The sequence below is a fragment of the Sphaeramia orbicularis genome, chromosome 15, assembly GCF_902148855.1.
Source record: "Sphaeramia orbicularis chromosome 15, fSphaOr1.1, whole genome shotgun sequence".
Lineage (NCBI taxonomy): Eukaryota > Metazoa > Chordata > Actinopteri > Kurtiformes > Apogonidae > Sphaeramia > Sphaeramia orbicularis.
Window position 1 is genome coordinate 46,841,868 of NC_043971.1, and position 19,730 is coordinate 46,861,597.

Sequence of the window (19,730 nt, forward strand, 5' to 3'; positions counted from 1 at the left end):
AGTTCAGTTGACATCACAGTCTTTTGACCAGTCATTTGTCAATGAAAGCCACAAAAATGTAAGAAAATTGAAAGAAGTAGTTATGCTTGGGAGAGGTATAAGAGGTAGCGTGTGGATAAAAGGTGGATTTGGAATGTGGAGACAGGTTGAATTAACGATGATATACAGAAGTTTAGATCAATAAGGAGAATGCAGCCTTTGCGGAATTAACACAAAAAATGATATATTAAATGGAAGAGCAATGAAAGAGCATCATATTTGAAGTAACAACAAACAAATGTCAGACTACGGCTTTGAAGATCTGCAGACAAACTTGAAAGAACAGCTACAAGTATCAGAATACTGCCAGTGATTCAGAAGGCTGAACTGAGAACAAATAATGGTAAAACAGCATCCTCTAGTGTTAACAGCAAATATAGTTTGATTTAAAGATCATTCAGCCAAAGGTTTAAGAGGAGACAGACAGACACACACAGACAGACAGGTGTTTATCAACATAGATAGATAGATAGATAGATAGATAGATAGATAGATAGATAGATAGATAGATAGATAGATAGATAGATAGATAGATAGATAGATAGATAGATAGATAGATAGATAGATAGATAGATAGATAGATAGGAATTTGAATATTTAATTGTCCATGATGCAGAACACAAAAGATTTCAGAAATATGAATATATTCCATTGCATTTCAAGGGCAAAGGTGTGAGCTTTAGCTGAACACCTGTGAATCTGTGAATACAACATCAAGAACTATCCTTCATCTGTACAGAATCACAATGCCCCATGATCCCTGTGAAGAACCTTTGTCAGACAGTACAATGTGATATTAATATTGATATAGAAAATTCTGTTAACCAAAAAATGTTGATCTACATAAAAAGACACATAGATTGTACCAACAGAAGCTTATTGGTTTTTCAAGCTTATTGGCTGGTCTTGACCAGCTCTAAATGTAAAGAGTCATGATATAACTTTTGTTAGTGAAAAATAATAAGTCAGTTATAATGAATTTTAATATCAATAATAATTACAACAACAACAACAACAACAACAACAACAATAATAATAATAATAATAATAATAATAATAACTGTTATTGCTATTGTTGTGCGTGCGTGTGTGTATTCAAGTGTCTAGACTATTTATTTATTTCAATTTATCACTCTTTTCTGCGTTCCAGTTTTTGTACTGTCACTCTGTTTGCCCATCATGGAGCTACTGCTCCACACCTCCTCCTCTCCAGTAGGTGGGGCCAACCCGCCTATAATCGCCAAAAAGACACAACGTGAAGAAGTAGATAAGCCTGAGAAGCCGCAGAAGAAGAGCCAAACACTCAAGAGTGTAATCTTGCATTTCCTAAGTGCGTTATCTTCATTTATCACCAGTGCATGGAGCATACTGTATTGAACGGCAGTATGTACCGCTCAAGTAAACCTTCGCTCGGTCCCCCTTCCCGTCCACCGCCGCTGCCGTTCGGCCGCCCTCCGCCGCACGGCCCTCCTTTCAGATTCGGTCCGCACTCCGGGATTCCTCCTCCGGGACATTTACCTCCCGCACCGTGTGGACCATTTCCATCTTTAGCACCGGGTTTTCATCACAACAGACCCCCAACTGGAGAGCATTTCATCAGCGTACGTACATAACACGTCGATAAAACTGTTTAGCAGCGTTAGCTAGTTAGCATCCCAGTACTTGTACATGGGGCTGGCCAAGCGGTAACGGATAGACAGCCTTATTACATTTTTGTTTGCCCTTTCACAACTATTTGTGATAGAAAGATGAATGATACCCCAGTTTGCACGGAGTAATGAGCACTTTAAGATGTGTTATTGAAAAAATGTTTTGACCTAACTTTCCTGATTTACAAATAGTAAAAACCCCTCGGTAAAGAATGGACAGAAAATTAACGTTTGTCTTTGACCACTTTATAAAACCTGCCTTAAAGTGTGGTTCCAGTTTTCAAGAACCGTAAAATCTTTAGCGTTGGTCCTCTAGGGTGTCAATTTTGCAAAACAGTTTGATTTTTTCATCATACATTCCAGATCAAAATCTTAAGACCAATTGAAAAATGGCAAGAATTTATGTTTTGCACTGTTGGATCTTAAGAAGGTTCAAAGTAGAATTTCAAAATGCAAAAAGAAAAAAAAAAAAAAGGGAGTGTAAATAAATAAATAAATAAATAACCCGAGTAACCAATTTATTGAAAACAACAATTAAACAAAGTTTAAGACTAGAGCCTTTAAAAGCCAGTATCTGTGCAAATATGTGGATTCAATGTCATTTTCTGTCAGGTTTTCACACTGTCATGACCTCCTGCTGCATAAAAGCTTTCTCTCTTTGAATGTGGTTGGATTGTTGAGCTGCATAAGCAAAGCCTCTTGCAACACGCCATCGCTGCTGAGGTTGGACGTGGTAAGACAGTCATTTTGAATCCACTGTCTGGAACTGATGTCCATTTTTGTTAATTTTCCTTGCCATCCATCCCCAAATGTTCTCAATTGGTTTTAGATCAGGATGGTTCTAAGTAGTGACGTTATTCTTCTGGAAGAAGTCCTTTGTCAGGTGGACATTGTAAACTGCACCTGTTGAAAAACCCAGTCACTACCACACAGATGAGGGCCTCAGTCATGAGGGATACCCCCTGCAACATCTCCACATAGCCAGCTGTCGTTTGATGCCCCTGCACAACCTGAAGCTCCATTGTTCCCCTGAATGAAAAAGCACCCCAGATCATGATGGTGACCCTTCCACTGTGCCACATACAAAACAGCTCAAGTGGGATCTCCTTGTCATGCCAGTAACGTTGGAAGCCATCAGGATTGTCAAGGATACATTTTTTCTCATCAGAGAAAAATTTTTCTTCCACCTTTCAGTGTCCCATGTTTGGTGCTCTCTTGCAAAGTCCAAATGCCAATTTTGTGGCGATGAAGGAGACGAGGCTTTTGAAGACTTTTTTTGTTCTTAAAGCCCTTCTCTTGCAGATGCCATGTGATTGTTGTTATTGGGCTGCAGTCGGCACCAGTAATGGCCTTAATTTGGGTTGAGGATCAGCCCGCGTCTTGATGGACAACCAATCAGATCCTCCAGCTCAGCGCCAGTGAAATTTTTTTGTGTCTACTACTTGACTTTTTTGTTTCATAACCCTCAGGATCTTTTAAGAAATTCAAAATGACTGTCTTACTGTGTCCAACCTCAGTAGTGATGGCACGTTGCGAGAGGCCTTGCTTATGCAGCTCAACAATCCGACCACGTTCAAAGAGAGAAATCTGTTTTGCCTTTGCCATCAGGAGGTCATAACTCTGAATACCTGACAGAAAATGACATTGAATCCCCATTTTTGCACAAATTTTGGCTTTTCAAAGCTGTGGTCTTAAGATTTTGATCAGGTGTGTATAAGGACATAAAATAGCAAGAGTTTTGCTAAGTGTTTTAGTAACGGATGGACACAGCTATTATGGTAACGTATGGACAAGAGAGAATAATTACAAGTTTCAATTGTTTTTGAGCATATTTTTTAGTATATACATTGCATATGTAATATCCCAAAGACAAATACCATACCAAACTAATCTAATGCATTTTGTCGTGTCTAAGTTTATTAGATATTTATAACAACTGTAGAAAGAGTAGCAAAAGGTTTTTAAATTGACTTTACAATTTTTCATAAGTATAATATAGATCCAATAGAAGAAGGTCAAAGTTATGCTTTGTATTACCCTGACGGACAAAGAATGCAAACATAAATTTATGCTGAATATAATGCCATCGAAATATTTGTAAAACATTTTTCTAAAAAATAAAACATGTGCCGACACTAGAAGTAATGTTCTTTCAAATTTATAGAAGTCTTTAAAAGGTGATTTTCTTTCTTTCTTTCTTTCTTTCTTTTTGCAAAGATGTTAAATCAGGCACTAACAATGCAAAACATGATAGATGCTTTACGTTTAGATACACTGAAGGATGTTTTCCATGTGTTGGCTTATTACATGCTTAATGTCTTGTAATGAGTTGTAATTAATATGAAGTTTTCTTTAATAGGATGTACAACACATAAACTTTATTTTAGAAATGGCCTTTCAATATGTACAGGTTCAATGTATAAGATTTTTGTGGTTTTATTTTTAGGAATGTACAATTTCAGAAATAGAATGTAATATTTACTGTAATGTTTACCACTGTCTCAAAAACAGAGGAATCAAACACTTGTTCTACAGAGGGTCTACAGCGTTTATTTGTGGCCACAATAGAGGATGGTTGGAGTATATTCAGATGGTTGTCATCGGTAACATCACCACGAGATTTCACAAAATATCTCAGCAAGATGACAATGTTGTAATACCTAGTACCTAAAAGCATTTGTAAGGTGAACAGTATTGGTCCAAGAACTAAGCCTTTAGGTACTCCATCTGTGGTGTACTATTATTAACATTAACAAAGTGGAAGCAATCTGTTAGGCAGGATTTAATAGGCCATAAGGTGAACCATGAAAAGTGGCTAGAATTTTCGTTCCCATGTCTGGGCACTACTTTTTAAATGCATTTTTGTTTAGACTGTACCCTCATGGACTTTGGGTTAAAAGTTCTCCGCAATATATCCTGCAGGTTTTTGTCACAAGCCATAAAACTACACTATATTGCCAAAAGTATTTGCTCACCTGCCTTGACTCACATATGAATTTAAGTGACATCCCATTCCTAGCCTATGGGGTTCAATATGACGTCGGTCCGTCCTTTGCAGCTATAACAGCTTCAACTCTTTTGGGAAGACTGTCCACAAGGTTTAGGAGTGTGTTCATGGGAATTTTTGACCATTCTTCCAGAAGCGCATTTGTGAGGTCACACACTGATGTTGGATGAGAAGGCCTGGCTCTCAGTCTCCGCTCTAATTCATCCCAAAGGTGTTCTATCGGGTTGAGGTTAGGACTCTGTGCAGGCCAGTCCAGTTCATCCACACCAGACTCTGTCATCCATGTCTTTATGGACCTTGCTTTGTGCACTGGTGCACAGTCATGTTGGAAGAGGAAAGGGGCCAGCTCCAAACTGTTCCCACAAAATTTGGAGCATGGAGTTGTCCAAAATCTTGGTATGCTGAAGCATTCACGGTTCCTTTCACTGGAACTAAGGGGCCAAGCCCAGCTCCTGAAAAACAATCCCACACCATAATCCCCCCTCCACCACACTTTACACTTGGCACAGTGCAGTCCGACAAGTATTGTTCTCCTGGCAACCGCCAAACCCAGACCCATCCATCAGATTGTCAGATGGAGAAGCGCGATTCGTCACTCCAGAGAATGCGCCTCCACTGCTCTAGAGTCCAGTGGCAGCGTACTTTACACCACTCCATCCGGCGCTTTGCATTGCACTTGGTGATGTATGGCTTAGATGCAGCTGCTCGGCCATGGAAACCCATTCCATGAAGCTCTCTGCACACTGTTCTTGAGCTAATCTGAAGACCACATGAAGTTTGGAGGTTTGTAGCCACTGACTCTGTAGAAAGTTGGCAACCTCTTCGCACTATTCGCCTCAGCATCCGCTGACCCCGCTCCGTCAGTTTACGTGGCCTACCACTTCGTGGCTGAGTTGCTGCCGTTCCCAAACACTTCCACTTTCTTATAATACAGCTGACAGCTGACTGTGGAATATTTAGGAGCAAGGAAATTTCACGACTGGATTTTGTTGCACAGGTGGCATCCTATCACAGTTCCACGTTGGAATTCACTGAGCTCCTGAGAGTGACCCATTCTTTCACAGATGTTTGTAAAAGCAGTCTGCATGCCTAGGTGCTTGATTTTATACACCTGTGGCCATGGAAGTGATTGGAACACCTGGTTCTGATTATTTGGATGGGTGAGCGAATACTTTTGGCAATATAGTGTATACGAATATAAAATTAAAAAACAGAAATTCTGTGATGCTAGATTCACTTGTTTTACTTATCAATATTCATTTTAGCAACACAAAATCTCTCACAAATAGACATTTATACATATATATATATATATATATATATATATATATATATATATATATATATATATAACATTCTAGACAAGTCTTGATGAATTATTACCACGCAATGTAAATTTAGACCATGAAATCTTGGAAATTTGTGGAAAAAAGCTTCTTCTACTCATTTCACATATTACGCATGGTGAATTTTGCCACACACATACACACAAACACACACACACACGCACATCAATGTAACAGCATTGCTTGACATTTACAGTGTTTACAGTTGCAAGGTTTCTTTTCTTCTTTTAACAATGATGCATTTGTAAACTTGATAAAGTACGACGTTTTTACTCTTTTTCAGAAACTTCTTTATTTCCCTCCATCACAGCACCTACACACGGTAATAAAAACCAACAATGTCCTTCCGCATCACCATCACAGACTCTCACGATAGTACACCACATCAGAGGAAGTTAACAATCTCCCTCTCTCTTAAAATAAAATAAAAAAATATGAACAATAAATAAAAGATTTACCTTAACAAATGAAACATTCTGTTATCATAGACAAGTGTTTTTCTTAGAAACATAACTGTGCTTTTACATTCTAATAATGTTTTAATTATGCTCGTTTATGTAAGACTTCATAACAATGGCATAAACAACCCATACAAATAAATGCATGTTAGTGCACATAACTTCACAGTACCCATACTCCCTCATCCAGCGCTTTAAGAAGCATGAGTGGTGAGGCACCTTTTTTAGTCAAACAGTCAGCGAGTTGTGACTTTGCATCTGTCCAACACACTTCTTTGATTTTGTTTGTCTGGAGGAGCTCTTTGATACTGCTGATTTCTAACCTGAGTCTCTTCTCTGTGACCTGTTTCGTGGACTTAAGTGCATCAAACAGGGAGTGGTTATCAGTCACACAGAAAAGGGGAAGAGTGTACAGAGCAGGATCACCAGTAGTGAGCTCAGAAAAAGTGTAGCTATGAACATTCCATTGTCAATATCATCTGACATGGCAAGGGTTTCTCCTGCCAGAGTACTTCTTACCACATCTGATTTTTTTTAGACTGCCAAAACAGAGGGGAGAACTTTCCTGTTTTTTCCATAAGCGCAATTAAAGCCCGCCCTTGTGTCCCTCCATCTGGAAGATTGCCAAGTGAAGCATCACTGAAGACAACTAAACTCAAATCCTCACTTTTGCCTAAATGTTGAAACTTAAGTGTGACCTTTTCTGACTTAAGTTTATGAATCACTTTGTTCTCTTCATGTATGGACTAAACAGTAGCATTCTTAATGTTGGATGCCAGGTAACGTGTCAAACATAACATCTGGCCTTGTTTGTTTAGCAACCCACAAAATCTGTCCTATTTTTGACCTGAGCTGTTCTCTCTCTGTCTCATTTAGTGGAGCATCCCTCTGTACAGCGCGTGCTGCCTGTAAATGAACAGGTTGCAGATTTTCAATGTAACTGTGCTGATGCACCTGTACCACACCACTAACAGTAACAATGTCCATCCCCACATATGAAAAACTCTCATGTTCTTCACGCCCAACATGAAAAGTAGCCTTGAGTATAGGGATGACATTAGTTAGAAAGTGATCTGATCCTGCCCAAAGAAAATCATCAACATGACATGCAAGTACTCCTGTAACCTCAGACTCCTCATTTTGCCAATAGAACACTGCAGGATCAACTTGTGACATTTTACCACCAGTGTTCAGCATGAGTTCTTTAACCTTGTTATACCAGTAAAGGGAGGCATCAGCAAGTCCATACACACATTTCTTTAGTTTCCACACAACATTGTCCACTCCTGCTTCAGGTGGAGGGTGAATATACAGTCGTCCTCAAAATTATTCATACCACTGCCATTTTTTGTAACTTTTTGTTTTTGTGATGAAATGAATGACTTTTGTCAAGTTTGTTGGTTGATTGATTTAATTTATTGGTCCCCGTGGGGAAATTCGTCTTCACTGACTGAAACATTACAAGAAAAAGACATTACATAACATACATGAAAAAGATAACATAACATTACAAGAAAAAAGACAGTAACATTATACAACACAGATAACAACAACAACAGTAGGGGCAGACATAACGAAAAGAGACATTGATGGAGTGACAGTTGCAGACTGGTCAGCCTGTCAGGGGGCCTGGTGTTTAGGGCGGCTATGGCTGCGGGGATCAGGCTTTTCCCAAGACGGGCCCTCCTGAATTTTAATGTCCTGTACCTGCGTCCTGAGGGTAGTGGGATGAAGTAGCGGTGTAATGGGTGCGTGATGTCCTGGACTATTGTGTTTGCCATTCGGGTGATGGATCTGTTATTTAGTTCTGTGAGGTTGGGTGTGGGGAGGCCGATGATTTTAGCAGCTGTATTTGTGATACGTGTGAATTTGGCTCGGTTAGTGACGGAAAGCATGGTGTAAAAACATGTGGAGCAGTACAGGAGGATGGGTTGGATGATACTTTTGCAGAGTGACAACAGGAGGTGGGGTGCAACATGTAATCCTTTAAGTTTGCGGATGGCTGACAGTCTTTGTTGGCTCTTTTTTTGAATGTCTGTGGTGTGCTGATCGAAGGTGAGTTTATTGTCCAGAGTTATTCCCAGATATTTGAATGTGTCAACTGACTCAACTGTTTGTGTGTTTATGATAATGGGATCCTGGGGTGAGGGGGGGTTAAACCATAGTTCCTTGGTCTTGTTGACATTGATCTCCAGATAACTGTCTGTGCATAGCTTGGTGAAGTGGGTGACTGTGTTGTGGTAGTCCAGAGTGGATTGATTGTTGGAGAGAAGTGCAAGGATGGCTGTGTCGTCTGAGTATTTTAGGTATGTTGTGGTGGGTGAGATGCTGCAGCAGTCGTTGGTGTAAAGTACATACAGGAGAGGGCTCAACACACATCCCTGTGGGACCCCGGTGTTGATGGTGAGTACAGGGGATGTGGTTGAGCCCACCCTTACTGCTTGCAGTCTGTCGGTGAGGAAGTTATGGGTGAGATGGATCAGCTGAGGGGGGATGTTGAGATGATGTAGTTTCTGGATCAGTAGATGCTTCTGCAGGGAGTTGAAGGCGGAACTGAAGTCCACAAAGAGGATCCTGGCAAAGTTGCCTGGGGAGTCCAGGTGCTGGAGGAGGAGGTGCAGCAGGCAGGCCACAGCGTCCTCAGTGCCTCTTTTAGCCTTATAGGCAAATTGGAGGGGGTCCAGGTGTGGGGTGACAAGTGGAAGGATGATGTTCAGCAGTAGTTTCTCCAGGCACTTCATTATTATGGACGTGAGGGCTATGGGGCGGTAGTGGTTGAGTTCTGTGAGTCTGGGTTTTTTCGGTATTGGGATTATGGTTGCAGTTTTCCATAGTGTGGGTTTGTGACTTATATGTGATACACAAGTGAGGAAATAAGAACAAATGATACTTGGAGAAATACTTTATTTCAGGAGTATTTTATTAGAGGATTTCTAAAAAACGCCATGTTCAAAATTATTCGTACCCTAGGTTTATTAAGTCCAAAGTCTTTTCTTAATAGTCAATAGAGTAGCCTTTTTTCTTGATAATGGTTCCTGTAAGTGTCCATAAGTTCTCTTCTGTCTCCTGTGGGGTTTTGGTCCACTCTTCCTGGACCAAAGCCTCCAGCTGGGTCCGGTTGGATGGTGTCCTACCCATCACTCTGGTCTTTAGCTCCCTCCACAGATCCTCTAAATGATTTAGGTTAGGACTTTGACTGGGTCATGTCCTTGAACCACTACTGCACTACCTTGGTGGTATGCTTGGGGTCAGTGTTCTGCTGGGACATCCAATCAGGACCAGTCTAGAGTTTCTCAGCACTTTCATGCTGTCATCCAGGACGTTGATATAATTATGTTAAATTCATGATGCCTTGTAACTTCATGAGGTTTCCAGTGCCACTAGCAGAGAAGCATCCTAGCATTATAGGTTATAACCATAGCATTATGTTGCCACCAAAATAACTGAGGTATGAAGGTATCACAGACAACCATCCAGCCAGTATTGCACAAAGGAGTTCTCCATGGATGCAGACACAGGAAGATGGCATGACTCAGGATGAAACATCAGGAGGCTCATCTGGCATTTCCTAGAGCTCTTCTTAACCAAGATCCAAGCTTTTGGTCATCAATCCAGTGATTTGATGAAACAAAGATGGAGTTGTTTGGCCACATGGATGTTGACTGCATCTGAAGGAAGCAAGGAGAAGAACGCAAGCTGAACACAGCCCCAACCATCAAGCATGGTGTTGGCAACATAATGCTATGGGGTTGCTTTTCTGCTACTGGCACCGAGAACCTCATGAAGATACAGGGCATCATGAAAAAGGAGGATTATATCAACATCCTGGATGACAATGTGGAAGTGCCTGCTGAGAAACTCTAGATTGGTCCTGACTGGACGTCCCAGCAGGACACTGACCCCAAGCATACCATCAAGGTAGTGCAGTAGTGGTTCAAGGACATGACCCAGTCAAAGCTCTGACCTAAATCATATAGAGAATCTGTGGAGGGAGCCAAAGACTAGCGTGATGGGTAGGAAACCATCCAACCGGACCCAGGTAGAGGCTTTGGTCCTGGAAGAGTGGACCAAAACCCCACAGGACACAGAAGAGAACCTGTGGACACTTACAGGAACCATTATCAAGAAAAAAGGCTACTCTATTGACTATTAAGAAAAGACTTTGGACTTAATAAACCTAGGGTATGAATAATTTTGAACATGGCGTTTTTTAGAAATCCTCTAATAAAATACTCCTGAAATAAAGTATTTCTCCAAGTATCATTTGTTCTTATTTCCTCACTTGTGTATCACATATAAGTCACAAACAAACTTGACAAAACTCATTCATTTCATCACAAAAACAAAAAGTTACAAAAAATGGCAGGGGTATGAATAATTTTGAGGACGACTGTAGATGTCCCTCGAGAGTTCCATACCCTGCAAAAAGGCAGATTTAATGTCCATAGAATGAACCTTCCATTTGTTTTGACAGATAACAGCTAACAGTAGTCTGAGTGACTCTGATGCACATGTGGGAGAATCTTTCTGTAACTCATGAATATTTACTTCTTCAAAACCTCTTGCCACAAGGGGGGCTTTGGGAACAATGCCATTAGAAGTTTCTTTCAGTGTACAGACCCACCTCGTAGAAACACATTTCTGACCCTTGTCTGTGACTGCTTCGAAGACATTATTATTTTGCCAGTTTTCAGTCTCTTGTTGTTTAGCAGCATCAAAAGAGATGTCTTTAGTAATGAGTACACCATCATCAGTATTTTCACATTCAGTGTGAAGGTCATCTACATGTGACATGTCTGAAGCTTGCTTTTGTCCCTCACTGCCATTAGGTTCAAGATACTGCACATTATACCAGTTTTTGAACTGCCCTTTTGCTTTTCCTGCTCTACCTAAAACTCTGGCTGTGTGCTGGACACCATCCTCTCTGTCTGTAAATGTAACTGTCTGACCTGTTCTTAGTTTTACATCAGTAGAAGTTACAGTATTAGTTACATTACTTTGTCTCAGACTGTCTCTTACATCTGTTTCTCTGTTTTCAGTGATTTGCTCTTCTCCATTTACACTCTGCTCATCATCTGAACTCTCTGACACATCAGTGTGAACTGTGTTTTCATGTTCTTTATCATTTTCAGGAACACTGGGTAGTACTTGTTTATCCTCATCCTCTACATTCACTTTACTCAGCCTGGGCTGGTGCACCCAAACAAGAATCCCACCATGTCTTACGAACACTACAGCTCCATCCTGACCAATAACTACACCAGGGCCCTTCCACTCTGTACTGTCTGCCCATTTGTAATACACTCTGTCTCCTGTCTCATACTTGTCATCTGTATGCCTGAGCTGCTTGCGTAGTGCTCTTCTTATTCTTTCTGAGCATTCTACCTCTGTGAAAGCTTTCCTGGAAGCATGCAATGCTGCAATATGCTGCCCTACTCTAGTACTCACAGTAGTGCCCTCTAGAGCAGGTAGTTTATTAACCAAAACAGAAGGTAGATTAGGATTCTGACCAAACACAAGCTGGTATGGGCTATAACCATGCACACTGAGCATACTGTTTTTGGCCATAAGGGCCCAATCTAGAGCAGTTTGCCAGCCACACCCATTTTCCCTTTTCACCTTCAGGATGATCTCGGTCAGTGTCATGTTATGTCTTTCCAGCAGTCTTTTGCTCCATGGACTGTATCCCGCTGTAGTCTTTGTTTCAATGTTGAAGTTTTCTGCCATGTGTCTAATCTCTTCATTGTTGAACTCTCTGCCGTTGTCTGTGTAGATTCTTTTTGGAGCACCATGGACACTTATCCATGAGTGAATTAAGGAGTTGATGTTCTCCGAGGGTTTCTTGGTTCTCACGATGTTTCCAGCGCTGAAATGTGTGAAGTGGTCAATGATGTGGAGGTACCAGATGCCAGGTTCCAGCTCGTGCAGATCCATTGCCACTGTCTCATTGTACTTGGAGGCTAAAGGCAAACCAACAGCAGGCTTGGTCTTGGTCTTGCTGTATCTTTGACATATTTGACAGTCACAAATGATCTCTTGCAGAATGACAGGACAGTCTTTGTCCGTATTTCCAGAACTTTTGATGAGTCTCTGTAAATGATCTGCAGAAGCATGGCCAAACTGTTTGTGGAGTTTCAGGAGAATTTTACGTTTTTCTTTCGTAGACATCTCTGCTGTGATAATGAGGACCTCACTTTCATTGCTGCTCACTTCTGCATTTTCATTTCTTATGTCCACACAATAATGTCCTGAGCTGGTGAGCTCAAGAGGCACTGGTTGCTTGAACATAACAACTCTGTCATTCTCCATGTCTGTTTTCTTTAGGGACATTTTGCTCAATATATATATTATATATATCAATCATATCAGCAGGGACAACTTCAGCTTCAATGTTGCATTTTGTTAGTCCTATCTTGGCTGGAAACTTCACTTTTCTATTGGAGTACACTACTTGACTATCTCCAAATCTAAAAGGTCTCCAGCTGGGAGATTCTGTTTGCTGCATCTTCTTGATTTGACTTTGGTTAAGGTCCTTTATGTAACTATCTAGCCACTTTTGACCACAAACAGTACGTGTACACGCAGTGTCAGTGATAGCTGTTCCCAGTGATTCGGTTAGGAAGATATCTGAGTCCGTTACTATTTTAGTAAATAGTGTGATATTACATTCCTCCACATTTTCGTCTCCTGTCAGTTTAACTTCATTCCTCCTATGAGGACAGTCTTTAGCCCAATGGTACGTGCTCTGACAAATTGCACATCTTGTTCACTTACCATATTTGTCCAGTGGATTGGTACCTTGCTGCGGCTGCCTCTGAAGTCCGCTCTGTGATGGGCCGTTCCGTCTGAATTTCCCCGTTGGTCTCTGCTCCGTGAAAAAAGTGGCATCTTGTGTCTTGTTACCGTTTTTCACTCCGGTAGTTTTTCCTCCAAAAATGCATTTTAATGCTGACTTCATGGATGAAAAGGTTAAATCCATGCACGCTGTCAGTGCTAGCTGTCTACTTTTCTCCTCAAGACACGCCGTATCCAGGAGTTTAAAAGATAATACAGCATCAGGTAAAGTCATGTTGTACTTTTTCATACGGTTGTATCTTTGCTCAAAGTCTATTATATAGTCCGTCATGGACACAGCATCATCTTTGGATATCGAGTCAAAATAGGAGTAAGCTTCATAAGCCAGGTCTTTTTCTTCTCTTAAGAATACTTCGTCCAATTTAGCAAGCAAGGTTTCCATACCGTTGTCTTTGTTCAAATCTTGCGTGGATATTTCCAAAGCCGTCTCTCTGGCTCTTTCTTCGAGTCCCAGCGCCACCGCCAGTGCTTGCTTCTTTTATCCAACTTGGTAACGAGTCTCCAAATACCAACTTCATTTTTCCAAAACTCGTATGGCCTGGCCTCATCAAACTTTGGCGGTACTCTTTAAGTGGAAACCATCCTCTGCTACCATGTAAACTCGATAAAGTATGACATTTTTACTCTTTTTCAGAAACCTCTTTATTGCCCTCCATCACAACACCTACACGCGGTAATAAAAACCAACAACGTCCTTCCGCATCACCATCACAGACTCTCGCGATAGTACACCACATCACAGAGGAAGTTAACAGCATTTGTCATGTAACAATTCATGTTTTTTAATAGATCTCAGTCTGTTTTTTTTTTACATAGTACACTGTAAACTTTAATTTTTGTTCAATGGATGCTTTTTTAGAGGATATTTTATGGTTCTATAACATGTCTAATCATCACCATCACTGTCAGAAACATCATCCCATGTAGCTATATCTTCTGTTTCCTTCTGAACATTCACACAGTGCTGGCACCTACACAAATCAGTGCAAGACAGTCTTGCTGACATACAGGAACATCTGTCTGTATCACATTTGCCTTGCTTGCAAGTGCAGTGGACAGACTGCAAAACATTTTGAGGAGCAGGATTTTTAGTCAGCCAGGTCCCTGTTAACTCCCCATCCTCAATGTGCCATCTACTACCAATGGGTGAGGGTGCACACACAATACCTTTCAGACAATGTCTCATTATTGCTGCGTAGTAGTTTGCCCTTTTGCAGTGTTGGTGTACATGTTGGAGGCATGGTTAGGGTAAACTACCAAGGAGAAATAATGAGAATTGTCAGCAAGACTCTGGGTGGCCATGGCTCAGATGGTAGAGCAGGTTGTCCAATAACCGAAGGGTTTGAATCACACTCTGTCCTAGTCAGTCCGTTGTGGTCTTTGGCAAGACACTTCACCCAGTGCCACTCACACTGGTGTATGAATTTGGTGGTGGTGGTTCACAACAATAATAATTATTTGCCTGATGATCTGCTCACAGAAGAGAAGATCTTGTAGCTTACACTGAAGGCAGCTCATTTCTGAAACACACACACACCTAAGTGGCTGCCAAGTAATGGTAGAGCATTTTTAATCAGCCTTGATGGAATTGGGTCTCAGAGAGACGTAGACAGTTTGGATGAAGGGGCTGTTGAAACCAGCTGATTAGCCTCTATGGGACAAGAGCAATCCATAGAGCCAAATGGGTCAACAGTTAACTCCGTAATTCCTGGGTCTGATGGATTTAATGATGAACTAGAATTTGTGGAGGACAACAGGCAATGGGCTTTATGCACAGCCCCACTACTTCCTGAACTTAAAGCAGCTCCTTTATTTCCTGTCTTTCGCTATTGGACACACTGATTAGTCCAGGTGTGCCTGCTACTTCTTGTGACTACTGTGGTCAGGCACACCTGGAGTAATCAGTGTGTCCAATAATGAGAGATAGGAAATAAAGGAGCTGCTTTAAGTTTAGGAAATAGTGGGGCTGTGCATAAAGCCCTTTAATTTTTTTTTCTCTGATGAGCAAAATTTTATTGTTGAAGAAGTTCATAAAATCGTTGCTATGGAGGGTTGCAAAAATATGTGCATTGTGGTTCTTTGTCACTCTGGCTACAGTACTGAAAAGAAACCTATGATTGATGTTTTATATTTATCAGATGTGTTTGCTAATCTGATGTAAGGAAGAGGTAAATTGTATTGATTTTACTCTTTATATTTCTCTTTTGATTTTTCCTATCTTAAATGTCTTTAAAGAGTCTGACAGACTGTGCGATTTCCACTGACTTAGCAGTTTGTGTACAGATGTTGCAATGGTGAAGTGTACTTAATCTCAGGCTACGATGCATGTCAGAGTACAATTTAACATCAGTGTTAAGCCAGTGTTAGCCATAGTTGTAAATAACGGAGGCTAATGCACAATAATTGTATTAATGTGAACCTATAAATATCCAAAGTCAAGGCGAAGGAGGGGAATTTGGATCTGGTTGTGACTCAGAAGAAGAAGTTGATTTGGGATAACAATTATACACAGAAAGGTTGAAGTTAGTAGTTTTGGCTACATAAAGACACCTGTCACAAGAAGCAATCTGTGTTCCTAATGTTAAGTAGCAGCATCACACTAGTCGCTTTTCCATTGACCCTCAAATTGCATTAATATAACTTGCGCATATTTTAACATTCAGTAAATATCTGTAAAGTTTTGCACAGATGTCCAATGAAAAAGCCATTACTGAGATGGTTTTAGGACCACCCTTTGTTTACTATCACGAAAGAAATTGCCATGTTTCCATTTTACATCTTCTTTGACAAAACTACTGATCCAATTCATTTCACATTTTATATGTAGCTTCCTTGGGACAATGTCTACAAAGTTTGTTCACAGTTTTGAGAATTTCAGATTTTTGATGATTTTTTTAAATATCAAACATTTGCCTTTACTTGTTTGTATTTTGATGGTTTATAACATGGAAATGGTTAGATGTTAAACCAGCTGAACAGACTTTCTGCGTGATCTTGAAAAAGTCTCATTTATTAATAAATATATATATATATATATATATTTATGCCTGGTCATAGTCTGCAATTTAAAATGAGATTATCAGCACCAAAATAGGTTTCCAAATGCTATTTCCAGCGTCCCTGGCTGGGTCAGACAAGACTGGACTGCTTTACGACAGACTTGTGTCACTATGACAACAACACACCGACTGGCAGAGGTTAGCAGTAAGAAGTAAACTAAACCAGTGAGGAGTAAGATCTGTCCTTTTTCCTAAAGAAAGGGATTTCTTGCATTTTTGTTGTGATGGTGGACACTGGAACTGGAGCTGGACTGGCAGAAAGAAAAAAGAAAAAGAAAACTAAAAGGGAGAGTGATAGAGCACCGGCTAAAACACCAGTAAACCTCTGCATTGAACTGATGGATTGAACTAAGGGAGTTAAAGCAATGAAAACAGACCCGGAGTTAGCCCTCTTCATTCTTCACAGGTATAGAATGCTTCTTTTCTTTATACATATGCATTGGAACATTGTATTTTACTGTAGTAGCTTTTGGTAGCTCAACCACAAACACTTAGTAAACTCTTCTGTGTTAACCACAGGGCTTGCTCTGTGACATTGGTAATATGTTTTATGTGGAGCATTGTTTCAGTCCCTTAGGCTTTGTAAAGTGTGACTGAAATGGTTCTGTATGGAGTTTAATGTTCATGCTGGGGCCTGGATTCTAAACTACCCTTCAGGAACAAACAATTCTATGAAAGTATAATACTGTGAATGCAGAAGGCTGAAGCAGCTAGCGCTGAACTGCTAATGGAGAATGATGAAGATGTTGAATGACTGAAGTCATTTATGAAAATGCTTGAACACTTTGTGGAAAAGCTAGAGCAAATATATATTATTGGGACATGTCTTTACCACCGGTCTGTGTGTAACACTCCGGAGCTTTGGTGTAGAAGAGACATAGAAGCAGGAGTCAGACTTCCAGTTTGGTTTCAGTTTCATTTCAAGCTAGTTATTAAACTACGCTACAAATGGACTTTATGAAGTTTTCTTGTTGTCTCATTTCAAATGTCACTTTGCACCTGCAAGTTGCTGTCTTGAAAGAAGAAATGCAGAGTTGTAAAGAGGATCTGCTCCTCATTCATTAGCTTCAAACGCATGCCTTGGCCACAATTATGCCCTTACGACAATAGGCGCTAGTGCTCATGGTAATCGGAGTCTTTGTCCCTTAAAAACACCACCGATTCTGGCCAAAGGTGTCGCTGCAGTCCACTTGAAACAAATTCTCTTTTCAGGACCTTTAACATAGCTACTATTAAGCACTGATAGGAAGTCATATATGGACTTTCATTTGGTACCATTACCTTTAACCTTGAGTGACCTTGACTGGTCAAACTCAAGGTCACCAACGTCTAGAGTAGGGATGTAGAGATTCACCGATTTGAATCGGTGGTGTGAGACAGATGCGACTCCATCAGTAGCTTCAGTGTGCATTGGATACAACTGCCAGCTAAATGTTTAATGTATCTTTCTTAGCTGTCTACATCAGTAAAACCCATAGTTACATCGATTTAGGGGTGAAATGATACTTTGAGTTATTCGAGTACCTCGATTACAAAAAATGATCGAGGAATTTTCTCTGCCTCGAGGAATCACTTATTTAATTGTAAAGCTCATAGCACAGCATTTTGTACGGACTTCTTAATGGGGCACAACGTGCTTACGTCACTAACGCAAAGGAAGATGACGGAGGATGCGGAAGTGATCAGTTGAAGCAGCGGGAAGATGGAAGAGGCAAGCCTAGACAGGCGAGTGCATACAGCAATGATGACGAAAGACAAAAAAAATACAATAAAAAAGACAGAAAATGCCGAAAGTGTGGAAGCATTTCAGACTGAACCGTAAGGTGAACACAGTGACATGTATCCGTTATAACACGGCCCTTCCATACCACAACAGCGCATCTCCGATGTAGCATCTCCTCATAAGACACTCAGAATGGACCGGAGGACCCTGGATGAAATAAAATTAATGTAGCGCAAATCATTGAGATTAATGTTAATGTACTTTACTAACATAACGCTAGCCCTGCAGAGGGCTAGGTTTCTCTTAATTATGGCTACTGTCATTCGACAGTGGCTAGTTTATTACAATTGTGACAAGCAGAGATTTAGGCAGCGAGCCATGCACCCGTGATTTGCACGGTTAATTTCCCAAAAGCACAGCCAAAATGGTGCATAGCTTGGTGAAAGTTTTCTCTTACCTTGTCACAGCCGAATTTTGGCAAAATCCAACTACTTTTTACAAAAATGAAGCGAATCATCAATTAACTGGACGTGTGTGTGTGTGTGTGGGGAGGGGGGGAGGGGGGAGGGGGGTATTGGTTATGAGACAGACAGATAAGGTGGTGTGGCCATTGCCTTGATTCTCCTGAATATAGCAGAAATGTGTAAAACTGTTCATGCATGGACTTGTTCCAAGTTCCTGTTCAAATGTTCTTGCCTCTTACATGCCGCAATGTATTCCTGTTATGTCTAAATTGTTAATTCTGAAACTTAGAGCTGCTAAAGTTAAGTTGCACATCAAAAAGGCAATGTTTATGCCTTTTTTAATTTAATTTATCAGTGCCTTATATTTTTGATACTTAAAAGAAATATTAAGTTGAAAGTAATTAAATTTTATTTATTTTTAGTTGTGTTTTATTTATTTTTATTTGTGTTTGCAATTGCCTCTCTGGAAATGTTTCTAGTCAAGCAAATACATTTTGTTTGTATATGTTAATTATCAAAAAAAAAAAGGAAACCAATTGGTCCTTCATTATTAAGTGAAATACCTTATTTCCTCTTGTGTATTTATAATTGCTCTTTAACCAAGCAAAAATAAGTTTTATCTGATTACTCAATTAATCGAAGGAATTTTTAGTAAAATACTTGAATACTAAAATATTCAATAGCTGCAGCCCTGCATCGATTATTAAATAGTTTATCTTCTCTGCACCTGTGTTTTCGAGGTGCCTTGAATGCACCATCACTATCTTTTGTTGTATTGTTATTAAAATATACAGGAGCCGGATGGCACAGCCGCAGTTAGTATTTTTTTTATTTTTATTTTTTTTTATTTGACCTTTATTTAACCAGGAAGTCCCTTGAGATGAAATCTCTTCTTCAAGGGAGACCTGACCAAGAGGCACATCAGTACAATACAAATGAAGTAACAGAGTATAAAGCCACATATTATACATAGTAAATAGTAAACATGGAGGGAAGGAGACAACAGGTGAAGAGGAGATATTCAGTGTTAGTGATCTGCAGTTCGGGGCTTTTGTTCAACCTGGAGGTCCCACTTTTGTGGAATTATGTAACCTGCCCCACAAATAAAGTGATATTTTTTCTCCTGCCCC

At 40.2% G+C, this 19,730-nt stretch overlaps 1 protein-coding gene across 5 annotated transcripts in view; it reads left to right on the forward strand.

Moving 5' to 3' along the window:
- Nucleotides 1–1,302: 1,302 nt before the first annotated feature.
- The window catches only part of LOC115434760 (uncharacterized), a 40,898-nt gene continuing 22,470 nt past the window's right edge, over nt 1,303–19,730 (forward strand). For all 5 annotated transcript variants that reach the window (XM_030156878.1, XM_030156879.1, XM_030156881.1 and 2 more), the window contains exon 1: nt 1,303–1,640. In XM_030156878.1, the coding sequence (XP_030012738.1) occupies nt 1,398–1,640 (243 nt within the window). In that variant the 5' untranslated portion in view covers nt 1,303–1,397. The remainder of the gene's footprint in view (nt 1,641–19,730) is intronic.